The following is a 23,459-nucleotide window of genomic DNA, read 5'->3' as shown; positions in this document are numbered from 1 at the left end:
GGCGATCGCTATCGTTCGATGCTAACAAACTTTTTGTTGCCAAAAATGGAAGAACTGAACTTGGTTGACATGTGGTTTCAACAAGATGGCGCTACATGCCACACAGCTCGCGATTCTATGGCCATTTTGAGGGAAAACTTCGGAGAACAATTCATCTCAAGAAATGGACCGGTAAGTTGGCCACCAAGATCATGCGATTTGACGCCTTTAGACTATTTTTTGTGGGGCTACGTCAAGTCTAAAGTCTACAGAAATAAGCCAGTAACTATTCCAGCTTTGGAAGACAACATTTCCGAAGAAATTCGGGCTATTCCGGCCGAAATGCTCGAAAAAGTTGCCCAAAATTGGACTTTCCGAATGGACCACCTAAGACGCAGCCGCGGTCAACATTTAAATGAAATTATCTTCAAAAAGTAAATGTCATGTACCAATCTAACGTTTAAAATAAAGAACCGATGAGATTTTGCAAATTTTATGCGTTTTATTGTTTAAAAAAGTTCTCAAGCTCTTAAAAAATCACCCGTTATATTGCTCAGCTCGGTGAACTGTGTCGAATGATATAGAACACTTAGCCCTCTGGCCAAATTTTCAATAGTCAATTTTTCAAGTGATTGCATAAACTTTCTATGTGAGAAAGGCAATAAGTGTATTTAGAAAAGAAAAGTATCGTTATCATGATTTTGTAATAACACTAACAAGTATAAACAAATTGAATAAAAGATTTACAAATTTACATATTTTTTACCTGAAAAATATAGACTTAAATGTGACAAAGGTAGTGTTTTCTTCTTCTTTAGTACCAGTACGTAGCGAAGCGTACAAGTTTTGCATCGTCATTTTGAATGACGATTTGAATGTTTTGACACTCATCGCCATATAATTTCTGAACCGGAAGTCGTATCTGGATGAAATTGCACAGTATCCTTCAAGACAATAAGAGCTTTAATTTAAATCATGATTCGTGAAAACCTGTTTAACCGTTGCTGCGAAATCGAAGTGAGTTCCGTTTTTGGAGACTTTCTTCACTATTATCGGTGCTTTCGGAAGCGGAAACCGTGGACTAGTATTCCCAAAGTAGTTTTATATATTCACTAACTAACAAAATCTGCCAACTAGATGAATTTAGTAGTAAGTTTGATAAAAATGTGCCTCTCGTTTCACCATCGCTTGTGATAAAATGCTCATGAAATTGAAAATTTTCCCTAATTGCTCTGTAATACCGGAACCAAAAGTCGGATCTGGATCTACTTTTCGGAGACTTTTTAAAGAATTTTACCTTTTATTTGCTTCTTAGTTTGTGAAAATCGATTGAAAAATTTTCGGGAAAATTGAGTGCGCATTTATTAATAAATTAATACTTATTTACTTGTAATTCCGAAACCGGAAGTCGGATCCAAATGAAATTTAAGAAAATTGTATGAGACCATAAGACCTTTCATTTGAATCTAAGTTTATGAAAATCGGTCACGCCATCTCTGAGAAACGTGTGTGACTATTGTTTTCCTTTTTTGGTGCATATCCACCTGTAATTTCGGAACCGGAAGTCGGCTACAAATGAAACTCAGGAACTTTGTTTGAGATTTTAAGACCTTTCATTTGAATCTAGTTTGTGAAAATCGGTTCAGCCATGTCTGTGAAAAGTGAGTGACATTATTTGTCACATACATACATACATACACACATACACACACACACACACACACACACACACACACACACACACACACACACACACACATGTTTTATAATCTCGACGAACTGAGTCGAATGGTATATGACACTCGGACCTGCGGGCCTCGGTTGTAAAGTCGGTTTTCACAGCGATTGCATAGCCTTTCTATATGAGAAAGGCAAAAACTGAACAGAGGCGTTTTGAGGCTATTCGAAAAACCGGAAATTATTATCTCACAACCTGGCAAAACCCGGGAAAAAACGGTAATAGGCAAGGTAGTATGACAGTAGACAAGATAATAATATCTAATTATTTACAAACCAACACGCAATGGTCGTAAGCTGTAATCGAACTCAAAACGAATAAAATATATAGAGTAATTATCAAAATACCGATTCGCGACGACACCGATATGGCCTGTTTAATGATGTAATATTTCAATTATTTTATAAGAATAAACTACAAAAATGGGAGTAACAACTTATTCATAATAAACGTTTGATTTGTAATAGCCGAACTGTATTGGTAAATTTCTAACGAAAATCAGTTTTTTCCGGTTGGCAAGAGAGCAATATCTTATTTGACAGTATCCTCGGTTTTCCTCACAAGAAAATTTTCTGCTTTGTAACTACTACCATCGTAACAGTTCCAAGACAAATTTGTTTCATACAAACATTAAACAAAACATTAAAATAGCTTATTTATAAATAAGATATTTGCGCTTGATTAATATATGAATGAATGATGAATCGCCATGTTCGAAATAGAGACAAAGGACGCGGACAAATTGGACTCACTACTATCCTGACGGAATATGAATTAGAAAACTAAATTCATAATTAAATACGCGATGTGGGACGCGTGTGGAATAAGCTCACCACCACGTCTAGTGTTGAACAATGAGAAGTAATATGAAATAAAAATACTATGTTGACCGAAGTTATGGATTCCACTTTGAAAACATCAGGTAATTGAAAGTAGGAAAAGAGAAACTTCGGTAATTGTATCCTTTTACGACATGGAATCAGAACTAATTGGCTCAAGTTGCTGTCCGGAGAAAGATAATAGGTACAATCAATCTCCCACTAGACCCAAGGTCCTTGTTTAGTTTGAAGTTTTTATATAACTGATAAATAAATCACAACTGTTTTATTGAACGGGTCTGGTTTTTTTGATTCTCGTAGCTATCAAAACCAGAGTTCGAATCGAATGGAGAAATTTTCCGAAGGATGTTTACTTTATCTTTTTCTAATACTGGTTAGTGTAGACTGACACTGTGTCTTTTTCGTATTCATCTTTTTAGTCTATGAAATAATGTAGTCCATTTTTTACTTCGTTATACTCATTGTACATAGGCAACATTAATTCAAGTCAACCTGTCATTAATCCGACGTTTCTAAATAGTTTATCAGTAACACAGATCAATCACATTTTTACTTGTTCATTCCTTTTAATTAATTAATTTAATTAATTTTAATTTTCATTAACATCAATAATAATAGTACTAATAATAAAAGATGTACTATATGCGTATCATTTAAACTCAACAGGTTTATGTATTAAGAGAAGCTTGTTCACTAATCGCGTACGTGTTCTTATCATTTACAGAAATCGTAACGCCACCATCAAAGTATCGGAAGAATACTATAAAATATCCAAAACCTATACCAAAAATATGGATGCCAAAGCAGCAACTACAGCACCTTCTACGTATCCCGCGACACCTCCGTACGCGAAAGGCGCACGGTCATCGCATCAGTATTTTAGTCTAAGATGGAACAATTATCAGTCAAACATGACATCGGTTTTTCACGAACTTTTGGAGACACAGTCCTTTGTTGATGTTACTTTAGCATGCGAATATAATTCATTGAAAGCACACAAGGTAAATCTGTGCCGATTGACATTCAGGTTACCAAGCAATATACTAATGCACTTTATTTTAGGTGGTACTTTCGGCGTGCTCGGCATATTTTCAAAAAATATTGCTAGACAATCCCTGTAAACATCCAACAATTATTCTACCAGCAGACATATGCTTTTCGGATTTACAATTTATCATAGAATTTGTTTATCGCGGGGAGATCGATGTGTCGGAGGCAGAATTACAGGTAATTCAAACTCTAAACAATTTTTTTAGATATATTTTCTTCTGTAGAGGTTTTAACCTTTATGTCATTCGCCTGTCGATCCAGAAAAACTTATACTTATTAACATATCTTATACATCACCCTCAGTCCCTCAGTTATTCTTAAAGTGCCTTAGATCGTTCGTTGAAAAATTTCAATAATTTAAATAAACAAAGATTCTTTCAAGTACCAGATTCATATGACAGATTTGTTTTGTAGTTAATATTTTGAAAAAGCTCTACTCCATCGATTCTAAAATTGTTATCCAAATAGAAATATGGGGTGGACTTGTATTTCATAGAATTAAAACTAGTCAATATTGGAGCACACAAAATTTAACTTCCTAATTACAATCATAAAAATAAATAACTGTCTATCACATGTTTAAAACAGTGCGATTTCAACAAGTTTCTTCATCCAGCTATTGCTTACAATGATCACATTGGTGTGCTTTTGTTTATTTATGTTTAATGACTCATCAGACATTTGTCTAGATGAAACGAAATAGTTAGAAACTAAAGTTCGATATTCTTACGGTTGGAAATGACAAACAACAGTGATGAAAAACTTGGAATGACATGACACACACCATTCAACGAACTTTTTCATCGTTTGTATTAGCTCAAAGAAGTGCTATAGACACATTTTTGTTTCATTTGCATAGATGAATTTGCATTTCCATTATCATGGGGGAAAAACGTCTTTAGTGATTATCGAAAACATCTAAGGAGCATGATTGCTGTTTTGTGAGACTCCGAAAGACTCCTTAGCTTTTTTGTGAATGTTCAGTAGGTAATTATAAGCTCTGGAAACGGGATATTGGTGTCCGAAGATTGACACCGATTGCTTTTTGAATATGAGATGATGATTGTTGTATATTTAAAACGATCATTTAAAGTGATGCCACTAGAAACGTACAATATATCCTGAACTAAGCTCAAAACAAAACAACTATAATTCGTATGTATAAGCTTGTTCTGTCGTTTTCGCTTGATGGTAAACCTAACCTTAACTGCTGTCACACCGTTTGTTTGAAGCTAGTTTCGAACCTAGTTTTAACGTTGTTGAACTGAAAATCGAGTCAGTTTCGAACCTGATTTTTATATCAGATTTGCTCAAACTTCCGTTGCTAAGTGCGAAATCAACACAGTTTCGTGAAAAGTGTTTGTTTGATGAAACTACCCTGGGTCAGTTTCAGTTTTCTCAAGCATATATATATATATATATATATATATATATATATATATATATATATATATATATATATATATATATATATATATATATATATATATATATATATATATATATATATATATATATATATATATATATATATATATATATATATATATATATATATATATATATATATATATATATGTATTCGTTGAACAATCAAATAAACTTTTATACAAATCTTGCAAGATTCTTATCTCTGCCTAACAGGCTAAAATCGAAAGTGTGCAGCAAAGACACCTTCTTACAATAAACACCAATACGCTCTAATTTATTTTGTTTTAGTGTGTATCGTACCGCTGATGAAAATCGACAAGAAAAATCCTAACTTGTATGCAAGCAGTTTTATTTACTCTATTTTTTCGATAGATGGCTATGTAATGCAAAAGTTAGTTCAGAGAACGTCAAAATCTGGGGTGACATTAGGTTAACAAAACGAATCGACTTTTTCGAACAAGAGTTCGAACAACAAAAATCTTTCATTTCGAGTTCCATAATTCGGTTTGATTTTTATCAAAGCCTATAGCGTAGACACGAACCCAACTCCACTTTGTTACGTGTGAACGTTTTTCCCTTCTGTGCAATATGCTAGTGACCTCTTCTGTACAATATGCTAGAGTTAATTTGTACATATTCTGTAATATTTGGAGTAACGCTTTTTATCACCTATAAAACACATATTAAACTGGTTCTTTACGATTACTGACCACCACTTTCGAAATGACAGGGTAATGAGAGTGTTAAATTATTTCCAATTTGGGGACAATACAATCACCTAGATTTGCAGGTCCTAAACTATCATAACCTAGGTGTTCTCCCCATTGTATTGTGCGTAATAATATAAAATGCAAAAATAAATAACTGTGTTGACACACAATTTAGGTATTGAATTTACTATGCAACCATATATTGAAAGCTTGGTATTTTTACGCATGTAATTTCATACGGTAGGACAAGTGTAGGGAAGCTTCCAAAAATTCTAATTTACAATATATTCATGTTTTTAAATCCAAAGAATCACAAAAATTTTCTTGTCAATTTAAACTTCTCATTGCACTCTATAAAATAAATAAAATTTGCATATGGAACTGTCCTTGGAAACATCCAAAAAACCGCATGTGGGAAGCGAGCCGCAGTCTGCTAGAACATAATGAGTTAATTACTTCATGTTTATACACGACGGGGTCAGATAAAAATTCTTATGATCCCATGATGTTTTTTAGAAGAGAAGATATACGAAGAAGCAAATTCTTCCAAATTTTTACTATTTTCAGTGCTGAGTAACTTAGTGGAAATGAATTTAAAAGTATATGAAAATATTCGTTGATTCCGAAACAAACTTCGAGGTTACCGGTTTCACAAGTAGCACACGAAAGATTCAAAAATGAAACTAAGTTTCAAATGTAGGATCTTATCCAGATTCCATCTGCTAAATTAAGTCTATCCTGATCTGGCTTTCCAATTTTTAATTAAAACTTTATTAACAATATTGAGTGTAATCATCAAAACTGGTCTCAAACTGGTTAACTAAATCACTCATAAATTTTTTGGTCAGTGTGTGCAGTTTTCTTCATTTTTAGAAAACCAATTATATGAAATTCAAAAGTTACAATTTAAAAAAAGTTGTGCAAGGTTTATCTGTTTAAAATGAGCGTAAAACTGCAGACATGAGAGCATTGACTATCATATAAGTTGCAGAAATAGAACATTACAAACTCAATGAAAACTATGTATTCTGAATCAATCTGAAAAATTGTATATTATTTTTCATTTTGCTGAAATAATGATCAGACCATTGAACGAAAAGTTAAGTTCATCAAAGTTACTCTCCCATGTATATATTACCGCTTGAGCAACTGGTTTGTGCAACTCCAGCACATGGGCTGATCAAAATCAACAAATACGCACTGTAGTATCACAAAAGTCGGACCCGATAAATAAATAAATAAATAAATAAATTCAACTTTAATTTTTAATGATAAAAAAAACAAAGCGCAGAGCATTTCTTCATACAATACTCACATTTTCATGTTTTCTGTTATTTAGATGATTTGAATCATTACGTTGCGTGAACAGTTTTATATTCAACACACTGCACAGTGGTTCAAAACTGCTATTTCATGCTTTTATTTATTTGGCGGCATTATCGTTAACTTTTCCTTGTTGGTGTATTCGGCAAAGGTGTAGGAGCTATTGACGCAAATTTACGGAAACAAACGACCATGTTCCAGCGCGTGTGTTCAACAAAGTGTTAGATTTTGTAAAACTGTAGTGAATTTTAAAGCTCTATGGCAATTTTTGAAATAGTTATGGATAGGTTTATATAAAAAATAGGTATATTTTGCAATTAATTACATCAAAACTTTGAAGTAATGGTTTGTATTCGATAGTATCCTAGGCTTCTATGAGCGAATGTATATCTGATGTATATGAGATTTATGGACTTTACGTATTTAAATATTTTTAAGCATAAATTAAACGAACTTAATATAAGATATATAAGTTCAGAATACTCTATTTCATTCCCTTAATTGTTTAAACTACAAGTATGAATGCTACTACTACTGTTATGAATGCTTACACTTATCATTGTAACTCAAAAACCTTCTCGCATCCGGTGGAAATATATATATATATATATATATATATATATATATATATATAAATATATATATATATATATATATATATATATATATATATATATATATATATATATATATATATATATATATATATATATATATATATATATATATATATATATATATATATATATATATATATATATATATATATAACGGCCATTGACGTACTCTAATGTTACGGAAGCATTATTCAAGCATCTGGTCATTAAAAGAACATTACTTAATTCAATATCTACTATTTCGAAATTGGCAACAACTCATACTATTACATGCTTGTTACTGTCTTTAAAATGTAGTTTCATCGTAAGTGATTTAATTGATTTCTGATACTAACTTTCTCGAAAATAAAACAAGATTCTCATAACAAGAACTAAGAATTTTATTATCATACAAGAAAATCGTACAAATTTTCAACCAACAAAGATGCATTCATGCGCATTCTTTTGTCTTTTGACTCCGTAGTAACTAACTGGAAGAAATTATCGAAAACGCCATGAAGATTTTCACCGGATGCAAGAAGGTTGTTGAGATATAATGACAATTGTAAACATTCATCATAGAAGTTTTAATTTGAACTATTCAAAAGATGAAATAGAGTTTGTTGAACCTATATATCTTATATTATGTTCATTCTATTTATGTGTAATAAAATATTTTAATACGTACAGTCCATGAATCTCATATACATCAGATATACGTTCGCTCATAGAAGCCTAGGATACTATAGGATACAAACCATTTATTAAAGGTTTTGATGTAAATTTAAAGTAATTTTAAACTAGAGTGGTTTGATCTGCAACTTTTTGCAACCTTCTGAAATAATTAGGCACGAAATATGCTTATTTTTTATATAAAACTATCCATAAATATTTCAAAAATTGTCATAGAGCGTTAAAGTGCTCTACAATTTTACGTATTTTTACAAAATCTAACACTTTGTTGAACATACCAATTCTCTAGAGTTAATGTGAAAAAAGTTAGAATGCGAAAACTGAATTTTTTAACCTTTAATAATTCTATCGAATTATGAGTTGACTGTTATAGTTAGCGAAATGTTTTCTTCTGCAATCTGGTCGAAGGTTATCTTGTACATATTTTAATGACCATTCTGATGATTCTCTATAGGAAGAATAGACTTTCACAAAAATTGGTGTACCATTATCAAAACGCGTAAATTTAAAGCTACTTGAAAATTTCGAGCGTACCAATACATGTTTCACCTTAAAAATTCAGTTCTTTTCGATTTTCTATTTACAAAAGCACTAGCGATCAATTCTGCAATATGTAACATTATCAGTTTCATGGCAGAATAATTTTCAGGATCCACATTTGTTTCACGATGTGCAACATATTCTTTAGAAATTATGTTTTGTATGTTTTGTAAACATAAATTAATTTTATTATGTAGTAGTTCCCACGAGTTTCACAATTGTTTTTGCCTTTCTCATATAGAAAGGTTATCCAATCACTATGAAAATCGATTTTTGAACCGTCGAGTGGGCCGAGTTTCATATACCATTCGACTAAGTTCGTCGAGTATGCAAAATGTCCTTATGTGTGTGTATGGATGTGTGTGAGTGTATGTATGTAACATTTTTGTTGCACTTTTCTCAGGGATGGCTGAGACGATTCTCACAAACTTAGGTATAATTGTACCATACAAAGTTCCTGCATTTTATTTCGATCTAACTTCCGGTTCCGGAACTACAGGGTGACTAGCGGAAAATTTTCTATTTCAAATTACTTCCTCATTTTTCTCAGAGATGATGTGACAGATTTTAACAATCTTATGTTCAAATGGAAGGTCTCATACAATTTAACATTTTCTTTTTCTGCCAAAAATAGTTGTTTATCTATTTGTCAAGTTTCGGGTAATTCGAAAAAGAACTTATGTTGCAGAGAGCATTCCAATGAAAAGGTATATAAATATGTATGTAACTAGAAATAGTACAAAAATTTCGAATATTGACGAAATATTGCACGAACATGTTTGTAGATACTAATACTACAAAACAATAACACTTAGCGAAAAATCGGTTACCCTGTGAAAAAGGGGGGGGGGGGTATACCTCAGAAATTTTTCCTCATATTCAATTTCTCTCTAATAAATATCACCAGGGTTTGGAATATTCATTCACTGGTGAAGGAATATATAGTTTCCATTGCATTGTGAACGAACAATTCCACCGCTCACAAAGAGGACGCCTTTCCAGCCAAAAAGAACCACACAAACAAATCGCTAGTGGAAGCAAATATATTCCATATATGCACAGATGATACAGTGTACTGGTGTTAGAGTCTTCATGAAGCACAGAAGCCGTGAATATAATTTTCTCTCTCGTTGGTCTGAGAGTCGATCTTCTCACAAAATATTTAACTGCAAGCTAAGAATCTTCACGGGGCTAGGAAGTGATGAAGATTATATATTCAGTTTTCGCTAATAGACTGGTGACTGGCTCTTCGAGCGCGAACGGATGTTATTGATGACTTTATGCCACGAAAACTGTTTCATATCACTTATTTAATTCGTGTTAAAGTTAATAGAGGGTGAGAATTCTTAGTTATACTTGAATATTATAAACAGAAGTAGCAGCAATTAGCAATGGCGATCTGGTGACCTCAGCAAATACTGCAAACAAACAAACGCTTCGTTTGTTGGGTGTTAAAGCTTGCTTCATTTAGAATTGGAACAAACTTTTGCTCATATTGTGGCGCTCCTGGTGGACGAATTTGAAAGCTCTTGGCGCCCACGTGTCGGGAATTTTGTCAGCTTCACGTATGATTTTTGACATTCCGAAAATCGACTGTACTTTGTAAACAATCAACATGGAAGCCGAAAGAAGGAAAAAAAATTGTGCACAGTTATTTGGAAAATCCATTGTGGTCTGCATCTAGGCTAGCTAAACAGCTGAAATTGCCCAGAAATACCGTATGGCGCGTTATCAAACGGTATAAGAAAACATTGACGACGATTCGGAAGCCTCAAGCCGATCGTCGGAGTCGAACTGACGACCGGAAATTGCGTGGTAAGATTTTGAAGACGATTAAGAGGAATCCTAATCTGTCGGACCGTGATTTGGCCAGAAAATTCGGTGCTGCCCATAGTACCGTGAGGAGAACTCGACTCCGGGAAGGAATCAAGTCGTATCGAGCTAGCAAACAGCCAAATCGGACCATGAAACAAAATAGTGTGGTCAAAATTCGTGCTCGGAAACTATATGACCAGGTGCTGACCAAGTTCAACGGGTGTCTTCTGATGGACGATGAAACCTGTGTCAAGGCTTACTTCGGTCAAATCCCAGGTCAAAAATTTTACTTGGCAACGGCTCGGGGGGATGTTCCAGCCAAATTTAAATTTGTTTTTGCCGACAAATTTGCAAGAAAATTTATGATTTGGCCGGGCATTTGCAGCTGCGGCAAAAAAACGAAACTTTTCGTTACAAATAAGACAATGACATCGGAACTATACCAAAAAGAGTGTCTCCAAAAACGAATTTTGCCGTTCATTCGATCCCACGACCATCCTGTAATGTTTTGGCCAGATTTGGCAAGCTGTCATTACAGCAAAGCCGTTTAAGAATGGTATGCAGAGAAAGTGGTCCAGTTTGTTCCGAAAAACCTTAACCCACTCAACTGCCCCCAGTTCCGCCCTATTGAGAAAAACTGGGCAATCATGAATAGGAGACTCAAGGCAAAGGGAAAGGTTGTCAAAGACATCAATCAGATGACGACCTGGTGGAATAAGATAGCTAAAACGATGGACGAAGAAGGTGTGCGCCGCCTACTGAGCCGTGTTACAGGAAAAATTCGAGAATTCCTTCGAAACCGTGACGAATAATTTTATCCGTATTTTTACTTAAAAGTATGAAGAAAACGCTACATTTGTATAAAAAAAGATCTTGAATACAATAATAAATAACTGAAATACAGGCAATTGTCTTTGTTCCAATTCTATTTGAAGCAAGCTTTAGAAACTAGCTCCTGCATTCTTGTTACTTCGGTAAATCAAGTTCCTGCTGAATAGCGATTCGACAGTTAAGAGCCAATCATCAGTCTGTTAGCGAAAACTGAATGTATAATCTTCGTCACTTTCTAGCCCCGTGAATATTGAGAAACCGTGAGAAGGAGAAACAGTAGTAGTGGTGAATATTGTTAGCTCTCTTCCATTCTCGTGCATGGACAGACATTCCAATAAAGCAACAAGGCTCACGTTTCTTCAAAAGCGACATGGTTCATAAAGCATGTATACTCATCTTCACTGCTTCATTCATCCAAACCCTGAATATCACTAAAAAAGGACAAGCCATTTGATCTTTGAACTATATCAATGACCCAACAGTAGCTTTCAAACGAGCCTAACATGTTGAAATAAGTTTGAACTAGAAAATATTTACGTACTTGATTTCGACTGTTATTTATACTCGATTAGTTGGAATTTATTTCTCTCTCTCTCTCTCTCTCTCTCTCTCTCTCTCTCTCTCTCTCTCTCTCTCTCTCTCTCTCTCTCTCTCTCTCTCTCTCTCTCTCTCTCTCTCTCTCTCTCTCTGTGTGTGTGTGTGTGTGTGTGTGTGTGTGTGTGTGTGTGTGTGTGTGTGTGTGTGTGTGTGTGTGTGTGTGTGTGTGTGTGTGTGTGTGTGTGTGTGTGTGTGTGTGTGTGTGTGTGTGTGTGTGTGTGTGTGTGTGTGTGTGTGTGTGTGTGTGTGTGTGTGTGTGTGTGTGTGTGTGTGTGTGTGTGTGTGTGTGTGTGTGTGTGTGTGTGTGTGTGTGTGTGTGTGTGTGTGTGTGTGTGTGTGTGTGTGTGTGTGTGTGTGTGTGTGTGTGTGTGTGTGTGTGTGTGTGTGGGAGTGTGTGTGTGGGAGTGTGTGTGTGTGGGAGTGTGTGTGTGTGTGGGAGTGTGTATCAAATAATTTTCTCAGGAATGGCTGAACCGATTTTCACAAACCGGTTATGGAATTACAATGAAATATGTGCAAATTTATTAAAAAATGCACCTTCTATTTCTCGGAAATTTCTTAATCGACTTCACAAACTAAGAAGTAAATATAAGGTTTTAAAATAATTTAAAAATTCCCCGAAATGTTGATCCTGATTCTACTTCCGGTTTCGGTATTACAGTGCGATTAGTGAAAATTTTCAATTTCATGAGTATTTTTTCACAAGCTTTTACGAAACGAAGTACCCATTTTAATAAAACTTACTGTTAAATTCATCTAGCTGTCAGATCTTGTTAAATAGTGAAAATATAAAACTATTTGGAACTACTAATCCCCAGTTTCGGCTTCTCTCCGTTCGCAGCGTGCTTTGTTCAATTTCGTATAGCGTGCAGGGTTGCCGCATTAAAATTGATATTTTTCAGGCGAAAAAGTGTAAATTTCTAATTCTCTTATTGAATTTGTATCTACTTATTAGTGTTATTACAAGATCATGATAACAATGCTTTTCTATAAAAGTACACTTATTGCCTTTCTCATAACATATAGAAAGTTTATGCAATTACTTGAAAAATTGACTAGCGAAAATTGGTCCAGAGGGCTAAATGTTCTATATCATTCGACACAGTTCATCGAGCTAAGCAATGTATGTGTATGTGTGTGTGTGTATGTGTATGAGTATGAGTCAAATAATGTCACTCATAAAATAAAAAATCTCATAGTCCCATCGGTTGCTATTGAATTTCACACCGTTATTTAGAGCGACGATGCAAAAAAGAGTAAAATTCTTCTAGGATTGGCTTAAAACTGATTCTATTTGTAGGCTATATTAGTTACTTACTGAACAAACCGACTTCGGCTACACTGATTCCAAGTTCTTGGTTCCAAAAGTACCTGAAACAGTGGTCAAAAAGTTTCAAACGAGACTCACTCAATTTTCTCAGAGATGATTTGAACGATATCCACAAACAGGCTCAAATAAAAGTTCCTATAGTCTCATAGGTTGCTGTTTAGTTTCATCCTAGTCCGATTTCCGTTTCCAGATCTATAGGGTAAAGAGTCTTTAATCATTTAGGGCGACGATGCAAAATGAAGAAATATTCTCATTAACTTGACATAACTGTTTATGTTAGTTTATACCAAAAGAAAGTTTCTTATGTTATTCAAGGTTCGAAAAAAAATTTCTTCACAAAATCTTCTTATATATTTGAAAATATAAGTAATATGAGAAAGGCATCATTACACCACTAGGTGGATGAAAAAAGGTTTTTAATTATTTTTTTCATTAGTTTTCAAGTCATGTAATTTTTGAATTGCATAGTTTTATGATTGTAAGTTGTAAATTTATGTGTAAAATCATAAGATTTGTTTTAATTGTATAGATTCTTGTGAATAAGTCCAGTGCAATATGTTATTGTTACTAAGCCCATTCATTTTCATTCATGATCACGAATTATAAAACTTTCTGGTCACACTACTATTGTAACATCAATCATGTAATTTTCAAATAATTAACATAAAGAATTCAAGCTAACCACTTGCAAATATCTTCGGAAGACATTTGGTGCATAGTACTGTGAAGACTAGTATTTACATATTTTCTGATTGATAAACTGTGTGATTTTTGAATAATGAAATTGGATGGTTTTTATCTTCACCACAGCTGCTTTTAATTAGTGAGTCGCAAAGCTCTTCCAAATTCACGACAAATGTTCGCAAAATTATAAAATATATACACTCAAACTCTATGTCCCACTGGGATCGTTCTGAGATGATAAAAGCATTCATTGCAAAAGAAATCGACATAATCGCTTCAGTGATGTACAGAACTTTGCCACAATGCAGAAAAGCTTTTGTTCACACAGAAATAGAAAGGAAGTTGAAGTAGTAGAAAAAATCATGTTTGTGTCGTTGTCGTCATCCTCATCACAGTCGTCGTTCATGTTGAGAAAAAAAATCGCGATATCCCTAGCATCGGTGCGCTTAGAACTCTTGTTACTGGGTATGTTTGCGTGCTCGAGAGTCACTCGCTATTCTTTTCAACAGTGGTGCTAAATACGGATAGATGGAAGAGAGTCTTCCTTCCTGGTTCTTCAGAAGTTTTTTTTATTCTAAAGCGTATCGAGTCAATGGTGTACTGATGGTGGTCGTGGAATGCCTACTTCTGCTGCTGAATATACCAACATAATTTCCAGCATACCAATTTCTTTTCATGTCGAACAACACTTAACCTCGTCCCAAACCCCGGGTACAACACACAGTCTCTCTCTCATCTTCCCCTTTTTCTGTCTCGGTGGCTTGAGTGTACGTACATTGGATTCCTTTCGTGTCTTTGTTGAGGCTTAATGCATAGTTTTACTTATAATTCTTCGAATGCCTCGACATGTATGTACCAGAAAAATACCGCCATACGCATACACATGCACTTTTTTCACCTGTTTGCTATGCATGCTTCAACGCACTCCGACCAGAGTTACCATATTCACAGGTTTTTGTGTAAAACCACTTATTTTTTGCCTATTTTTCTACGCAGATTCTGTGTCACAGTACACAGATTTTTATGAATATTTCATAAAAATGACAGATTTTTAAAACATTTTTCACAGATTATGATCGAAAATATGCAACACAGATGGTATACAGATTTTTCAAGTTGAAACACAGATTTTAAAATGGCAACTCTGACTCCGACATATGTCGTACTGAGAGTTTGAAGAGATTAGTAATACTGTTTGTTGCTCCTCGTTTCCTAAATCCATGTGATTTCTAATTGTTCTTTAGAAAAGACGAGTAGATATTCTAATAGTAATGCTTGATTCAAGTAGATGGGACATTCAGAGTATTTTTCCTATGCTCAAGCTTTTCAAAATAGATGTATGAAAATGAATTAAACAATAATATTCAATATTCCACTGTATAATACAATTAACTTTTGCTATAGTGAATTTTTTCGGTTACAGTGATTCTCTGTGTTCTTTTTGTATTTTTTTTAATTTTCGAGATACTCGCTGTTATTGTTCGTTATTTATCTCAATGAACATGTTCTCCTCTGGATCATTAACATTAACAAAAATCATGTCGATTAGTGAACAACCTACAGTGGTTGGTGTAAGCAGATATAATGAAAGACTATCATCTTCCTAAAAGTGTTATAAATGTCATTGACACGAAGCCGTAGAAGATATGCACAGAATTATGATGAAGCCTCTCATTTACCAAGTTGGATCGCTACGCCATAATAGTCTGGATAGCTGGCCGTACTATTCGCATACAAACAGGCCATTTGCCTTTGGCGAAAGAGATAGAAAATCAACTAGCACCACGAATCAGGTCGATTTCCGTTTGGCTCATTTTGTTCTTATTCTTGTTTCGTTACACTCATGTTTTATTTGTTATTTATTCACTTGGTTCGATAATTCCACATCCACATGTGCACGATTTTTTTATATTTCTACTGGGTACTATTCAGTATATTGACAGTCTGACAAACATCCATTGTTTCTGACCTGTTATTATCTTTTGATTTTCCGAAGATAAGTATTGTTATAGTCCGATATAACATATTCTTAACATAGCAAACCGACATGATTTCTTCGTTTGTCATCATTCAAGACTAGTAGGGTAACAGAGGTATTTTGGCCACTTCATATATTTTGGCCCACCTAACAAACTATATGGATTCAATCGATCTTAGGTAACCCATGTTGCATCAGTTTGAAGCTAATCACATTAAATTACCTATTGCGGAAGGATTTTTCAAAGATATTAGAACATTTGGTGGATATTTTTACAAAGTCGGCCAAAATAAAATCGATCCTAAAGTGGGCCAAAATACCTCTGTTACCCTAAATTTCTCGATTATAGTAGATTTAAATCTTAGATCATTTGTGAAATAAAACATGCCCAAATGTGTGGTAATATGAAATTTTCGGGTAAGCCATTAATAATGTGAATGTCTAAACTATCTCGTTATTTCATCTCATATGACATACTGAAAGGTTTTTCAAAGTTTTAATCCTTTTTTCGGGGATAAACATTAACGACGGTTGATTTGGGGGAATTGGTGAGATCTAATAAATCACACCTGTTTATTAATTCAATTTTTATGTGAAGTTTTAATAAAAATGTCTATATGTGTGAAGCCAAGGTATTACCAGTGTATGCGGGTAGACTTACAGGAGATCCGAATTTTATTATCAGATAGCTTTCATAAAACTGCTGTTAAGAAGGCCAAAATAGGTTTTGAGGACCCGGCGACTTCCAGCAAGAACATCCGGTCATATAATAAAGAATTTCGCTGTACCAGCTTAAACCCACCTGATGGTTTGTTTGTGGAGAAACACAAAGCTTCCCCCACGTGACTCAGGTTGGCAATCCACTCCATCATCCAGTCATTCACTTGTAAGATACCCTGATGAACTCTCTGCCCCTCCCCGTTGTCAATATAATTGAGCATAATACAATATAATATAATATCTTACAATACAATATATATATATATATATATATATATATATATATATATATATATATATATATATATATATATATATATATATATATATATATATATATATATATATATATATATATATATATATATATATATAGGGTCCGGCACTCGAAGTGTAACCAATTAAAAAGGCCATAAATTTAGTTTGGAAAATTACTTTTACTTAATTCAAAGTACAAAATGTGTAAAAATAATACAAAATTCAGAATCAATTCACTTTTGCTCGATATGACCACCTTTTGCCTTGACTTGATGACTTGAGAGAGCGAAGGAGTTGCTTCGTTTGGCCGAAAGCGGTCAATTTCCGAACATTGTATTTTCTGACGAGAAAATTTTTCCAATTGAGCAATTCGTAAACTCTCAAAACGATAGGGTTTGCTTGACCGACCGTTCATACGAGAATTTGTGTCATCGATTGGCCACCAGGAGGCAGCACCCGCAACAGATAATGGTTTGGGCCGCTGTAACCGCAGATGGGCGCTCTCCAATCGTTTTCATCGAGCCTGGCGTCAAGGTAAATGCGACATATTATCGGGAAAGTATTCTGGAGGTTGCTTCGAAGCCGTGGGCAGACAAACATTTCGGTGGCAGACCATGGACGTTTCAGCAGGACTCGGCACCGTCTCACAAAGCTCGAGTGAACCAAGAATGGCTGAAAAACAACGTTCCGAACTTCATCACGTCCACACAATGGCTCTCGAATTCACCAGATGCGAATTGTTATTGTCCGCGAGTGGGCCAAAATACCTGCAAGTCACATTCGGCCAAACGAAGCAACTCCTTCGCTCTCTCAAGTCATCAAGTCAAGGCAAAAGGTGGTCATATCGAGCAAAAGTGAATTGATTCTGAATTTTGTATTATTTTTACACATTTTGTACTTTGAATTAAGTAAAAGTAATTTTCCAAACTGAATTTATGGCCTTTTTAATTGGTTACACTTCGAGTGCCGGACCCTGTATTAATGCAAAGGTCATTGTATGTAATCGCATAGACGGATTAACATAATTCTTTTTTTATTGGTTAGTTTCTACCCCCGCCGGAAAAGTGTGAAAAGTCCAGTTGTTTGTATGAAAAATGGAATTTTGCGTTGCAAAAGTCGTCAATGATTGCTAGATCTATGATTGATGTTTTCCGCGCGAGTTGTTTGAGTGCTTGACTGTCGAAGAATGGAATACCAGATCGTTTAAAAAATTGTTTGGCGCGCAACGAGTAGTTTTGTGTGGAGATTTCACATGCATACTTGATCCATGTCATTTCGAGCCACGTGGTCAATTGGGTATCAAAATTATTGCTTGCCAAATGACTTTGATGGAATGTTCAGTCATATGTTCAAGAAAACCGCTGTAGGCAGAAGAAAAAGTTCTGATATCATTCATCAGTTGATGAATTGTGTTCAATGGAGTCAGATGAATAGTATTGGTCATCGCGGGAGCGAGTTTAAGTTTAATATTATTGAATGAATCAATGAAAAGATTGTGCTGTAGAAGCGCAAAGGTAAAACTAAGAGATTTTCCTTGAATCTTGCTTTGAAATGTTTTAGATTATACTAAGCGCACATAATACATAACAATTAGATCAATGTTCAAGATGATTACTATAATGGATTGAGGCTGCCATTTTCTATTAAATATTCTGTGAAGAATGTCTCTTCAAGCAACAAAGTAAAGAATGTCTCTCCAAGCAACCAAAAGTACCACAGTACCTGAAAAGTGTCCACTTTATTAGAGCTCTAAAGTACGCGTGGCACTTTTTGGCAACAAATCTATATATATATATATATATATATATATATATATATATATATATATATATATATATATATATATATATATATATATATATATATATATATATATATATATATATATATATATATATATATATATATATATATATATATATGTATATATATAAATGCAGAGGTTATTCTTTGTAATCGCATCACGCAAAAACGGATGGACGGATTATTCTTTTTTTTTCTTTGATCAGTTTTTACCCCCACCGGGTTCGCACATCAAAAAAATTAGGAAAACTTGTCGGAAAAGTGGGAAAAATCCATAAAGTTGCTTTGTATGGACAATGGAATTTTCCACTAAAAAAGTAGCCAATGATTGCTAGATCTACGATTGATGTTTGGCGCGCAACGAGTTGCATAAGTGTTTGGCCGACGAAGAAAAGAATACTAGATCGTTGAAAAAATTGTTTGGCGCGCAGCGCGATGTTTTGTGTGGAGATTTCACATGCATACTCGATCCACGTGATTCGAAACACGTGCTTAACTGGGTATCAATATTATTGCTTACTAATGTCATTTTCGCTTGAGAAAACTGAAACTGACCCAGGGTAGTTTCATCAAACAAACACTTTTCACAACATTGTGTTGGTTTCGCACTTAGCAACGGGAGTTTGAGCAAACCTGATATAGAAACCAGGTTCGAAACTGACTTGATTTTCAGTTCAACAATGTTGAAACTAGGTTCGAAACTAGCTCAAACAAACGATTTGACAGCAGTTAGGGTGGAAACTGGGTTGGGTTTGGCATCAAGCGAAAACGACATAAATTACTGGCGAACTGCATATGACTGTCTTAGAAATACCGCTGTAGGCAGAAGAAAAAGTTCTGATATCGTTCACCAGCTGATGGATTGTATGTAATGGAGTCAGATGAATAATATTGGTCATTGTGAATCAATGAAAAGTTTGTGCTGTAGAAGCGCTAAGACCGAACTAAGAGATTTTCCTTGCATGTTGCTTTCGAATGATTCAGATTACACAAAGCGCACATAATAAGTGGCAATTAGATAAAACACACTGTCTCTCAATGCATGAAGCGTGAGAGATTTTTTCTACATTTCTTAGCTCCACCTCATACTTTGATTATTTCACGGCCCTTACCAAAATAGATTCAGTTTTGTAATGATCGGCGCTGTGTGGAATTTACCAAGAGACATATATATATATATATATATATATATATATATATATATATATATATATATATATATATATATATATATATATATATATATATATATATATATATATATATATATATATATATATATATATATATATATATATATATATATATATATATATATATATATATACATATATTTCGTTGAATTTTGATGAAAAATGATATCAAGTTTACTTTACTTAAGGGAGACACTCTTTGAAACGACTTTTAAAGATTTTTTTTATTGTTCATTGGATACATTTCTTCCAATTTTGTATTTTTATTAACATATAGCGTTTACATTTTTAATTTAATTATCGAAATATATATTTTTGTAGATATGTAGGTTGCATATTTTTAAGTTTCGAACAAAAAAGTTTTTGAACAATTAATTTACATGAATATGTAGTTTTAAGTATCAATATCTCAAAAATGTAAAAATATGCAGAACCAATTTCAAAAAAGTTTGAAATTTTGATCAACACACTATTAAAAAAATTAATAGTCATAACTTAAATTTGCTTGAATTTATATGAAACACTTTTAAAAAAATATGTCTCAACATTCCCCAATATATATGTAGTATACTAAAATTCATGAACCCTGCACCTTAAATTTGATATTGATCAAAGTAAACGAGAAAATAGGAGTATTCAAAGTGCAGTATGTCGCGTTCGACCTTATCTAACATCATGCCTATTGTTTAATTTTATTATTTGCTTCTCTGTTGTTAAGATGGCACCAAAATGTGTCAAAATTTTGCTCTCCTATCGCGAAACCCCAAACTAATTGCACGCAAAGTAGTTAAAATTGCATTGTATTGTACTATCTTTTGCTAATGTAATAAAGGTATTCGGATAACGTTTTTCGGTTGCCAGGAAGACTGAATCGGGAGGGTTCGATTACATGATTACCGGATGATAAAACCTACATAAAAATACAGACATGGTTCGAATCTTGTTTAACAAACTAACTAAGGATGTTAATCCTTCATGACTAAGTTCGTCGAGATCACAAAGAGTCTGTGTGTGTATGTATGCATGTATGTGTGTATGTGACAAATAATGTCACTCAATTTTCTCAGGGATAGCTGAACCGATTTTCACAAACTTAGATTCAAATAAAAGGTTTTAAGGTTCCTTACAAATTTCATGAGTTTCATTTCGATACGTCTTCCGGCTCCGGAATTACAGGGTAATATGCACAAAAAATGGAGAAAAAAAATAGTTACACACGTTCCTCAGATATGGCGTGACCGATTTTCACAAACTTAGATTCAAATGAATGGTCTTATAGTCTCATACAATTTTCCGGTATTACAGTGCGATTAGTGAAAATTTTCAATATCATGAGTATTTTTCACAAGCGATGGCGAATCGAGGTGCACATTTATTTAAAACTACTTTGGTCCCCGGTTTCCGCTTCCGAAAACACCGATAATAGTGAAGAAAATCTCCAAAAACCGGAACTCAATTCGATTTCTCAGCAATGGTTACGCCGATTTTCACGAATCATGATTCAAATTAAAGCTCTCATTGTCATTTAATATACGGTGCAATTTCATCCTGATCCGACCTCCGGTTCAGAAATTATAGGGCGATGAGTGTCAAAACATTCAAATCGTCATGACGATTCATGACGTCAATGACGATGCGAAACTAGTACGCGACGGTACGTGCGGTTTTGCTCCGTTCGCAGCGTGAATAAATTCAACAAGTGCCTTTTGGTAGAGTCAGCCAAATTTTTCACAAATTGAATTTTAGTCTGTATAACTCTGGGGCTTTATTGCTACACGACAAGAACGCAAGTGAAAGCTCCACCATCGAAAAGGGTGTTTCGTTTGTATTCGATGTCGCGACGCGAGACGAACAGAGTCGTAACCTACTTTTTTAGGAAAATCTAATATCCAACGGTTGAAATATTCCTCGCTTTCGTTCGTAGTGTTATTATTGCGCATTCGTCGGGCTGTGTTCCAAAGAGTGCTTATCGATGTTTCTTCTGTCGTGGACGGCCACGAGCTGACGCCAAAAGCTGCGTTTATCAAACTTTTCATTTTAATGCCGAGTAGTTTCTATAATTATCAGGTGTTCCGTTTTTTCTATACTCGATAAATGATGAAGCTCTATTTCTAAGAATTCTTTGCACCACCATGGGCTGGGAGGACGGATGTTAGTTTTCGCATCAGGTACACGTTTCGTCTGGGCTTGAATCGTGATGTTAAGAATCAAGCCAGTCAAAAACGTGTCTTCTTCCTCCGGAGGAAATGGTTGCGTTTGTTCAAGTTTCTCAGATATCGCAGTCGCATAGCAACTCCAATCAATATTTCCTGTGAGGTCATACGAAACATTGATTGTCTCCGATGGTCTTAACCCGTAGGCGATTGAAATTACGATAGTTAAATGATCGCTAACGTGGATATCAGGGATCACCATCCACGTGCAATCCAACCGTAGCGGGGTCGTGCAAAGGATATGTCCATGATAAAAGGTACCATTTTGTGGTAATTCGCATTTACATTCATCTGTTGAAACGGCTTTTTTATATTAACGGTATAGAAATTTCTTAATATTATGGATAATATATTTTACGAATAGTTGATCGTTTATCTAATTTTCTCCAGTTGACAGGTTTAATTTTGAAGACTTTTTTTTTTGTTTTTTTTTACTTCGTCGGAATAGAATTTAGCCATTTCTGAGAAAGCGTAGCGAGTTATGTATTGAATTTTTTTATCACTCTTTCCGGTACCGCAATCCGGAGACCGGTATAGCCAAAGTCGGTTCACATGGCCAGCTAACATGACCTACAAAAGGGAATAATTTTTTAACCAATTTCTTTGCATCGTCGCCTTAAAATGGTTTGTAATTTTAAACACTTATCACCCGCACTTAACAGTTGGTACATTTATCACCCTGTAATTCCGACCAACCGGAAGATAGATCCGGATAAACTGCAGGAATTCATTTATTAGTCGTTGGTTTATTAATCGATGGAAGGATGACTTGAAATTATCAAAAAAAACTATAACTCGAAAACGAATTTGGTTATAAGTTGTGTTTAAAGATCTAAATTTAGTAACAACAATATAAAAGCTTGCAGCGCCTTCTGTCTACAAAACCATTAGAAGTAAAATATTCTGTGTTTTAAAACACAAAACTCCATTTTTCACAACTTATTCAAAAATTTAAAAAAATCGAGTAATTGGCTATCGAATGATTAATTTGAAAAGGAAGTTTTCCAAACACCCAGTACCAGATATGTAGCGAATATTCATATAATAACGCAGATTTATTCGAAAGAGTAAGTAAGCAAAGAGTTCAATGGATTTTAGGCCCTTTTGAAATGTTTACGTCCTCAGTGAAAGACTTAAT

At 34.3% G+C, this 23,459-nt stretch overlaps 1 protein-coding gene across 5 annotated transcripts in view; it reads left to right on the top strand.

The window, feature by feature from the left end:
• LOC131437398 (homeotic protein female sterile-like) overlaps positions 1–23,459 on the top strand; it is a 145,053-nt gene that overhangs the window by 35,979 nt on the left and 85,615 nt on the right. For all 5 annotated transcript variants that reach the window (XM_058606708.1, XM_058606706.1, XM_058606705.1 and 2 more), the window contains exons 2-3: positions 3,281–3,557; positions 3,619–3,783. In XM_058606708.1, the coding sequence (XP_058462691.1) occupies positions 3,348–3,557; positions 3,619–3,783 (375 nt within the window). In that variant the 5' untranslated portion in view covers positions 3,281–3,347. The remainder of the gene's footprint in view (positions 1–3,280; positions 3,558–3,618; positions 3,784–23,459) is intronic.

This window comes from Malaya genurostris, chromosome 3 (genome assembly GCF_030247185.1).
Source record: "Malaya genurostris strain Urasoe2022 chromosome 3, Malgen_1.1, whole genome shotgun sequence".
In the NCBI taxonomy this organism is placed as follows: Eukaryota; Metazoa; Arthropoda; class Insecta; order Diptera; family Culicidae; genus Malaya; species Malaya genurostris.
The sequence above is the reverse complement of the archived record's forward strand: the minus strand, read 5'-3'. Positions and strand labels throughout refer to the sequence as shown.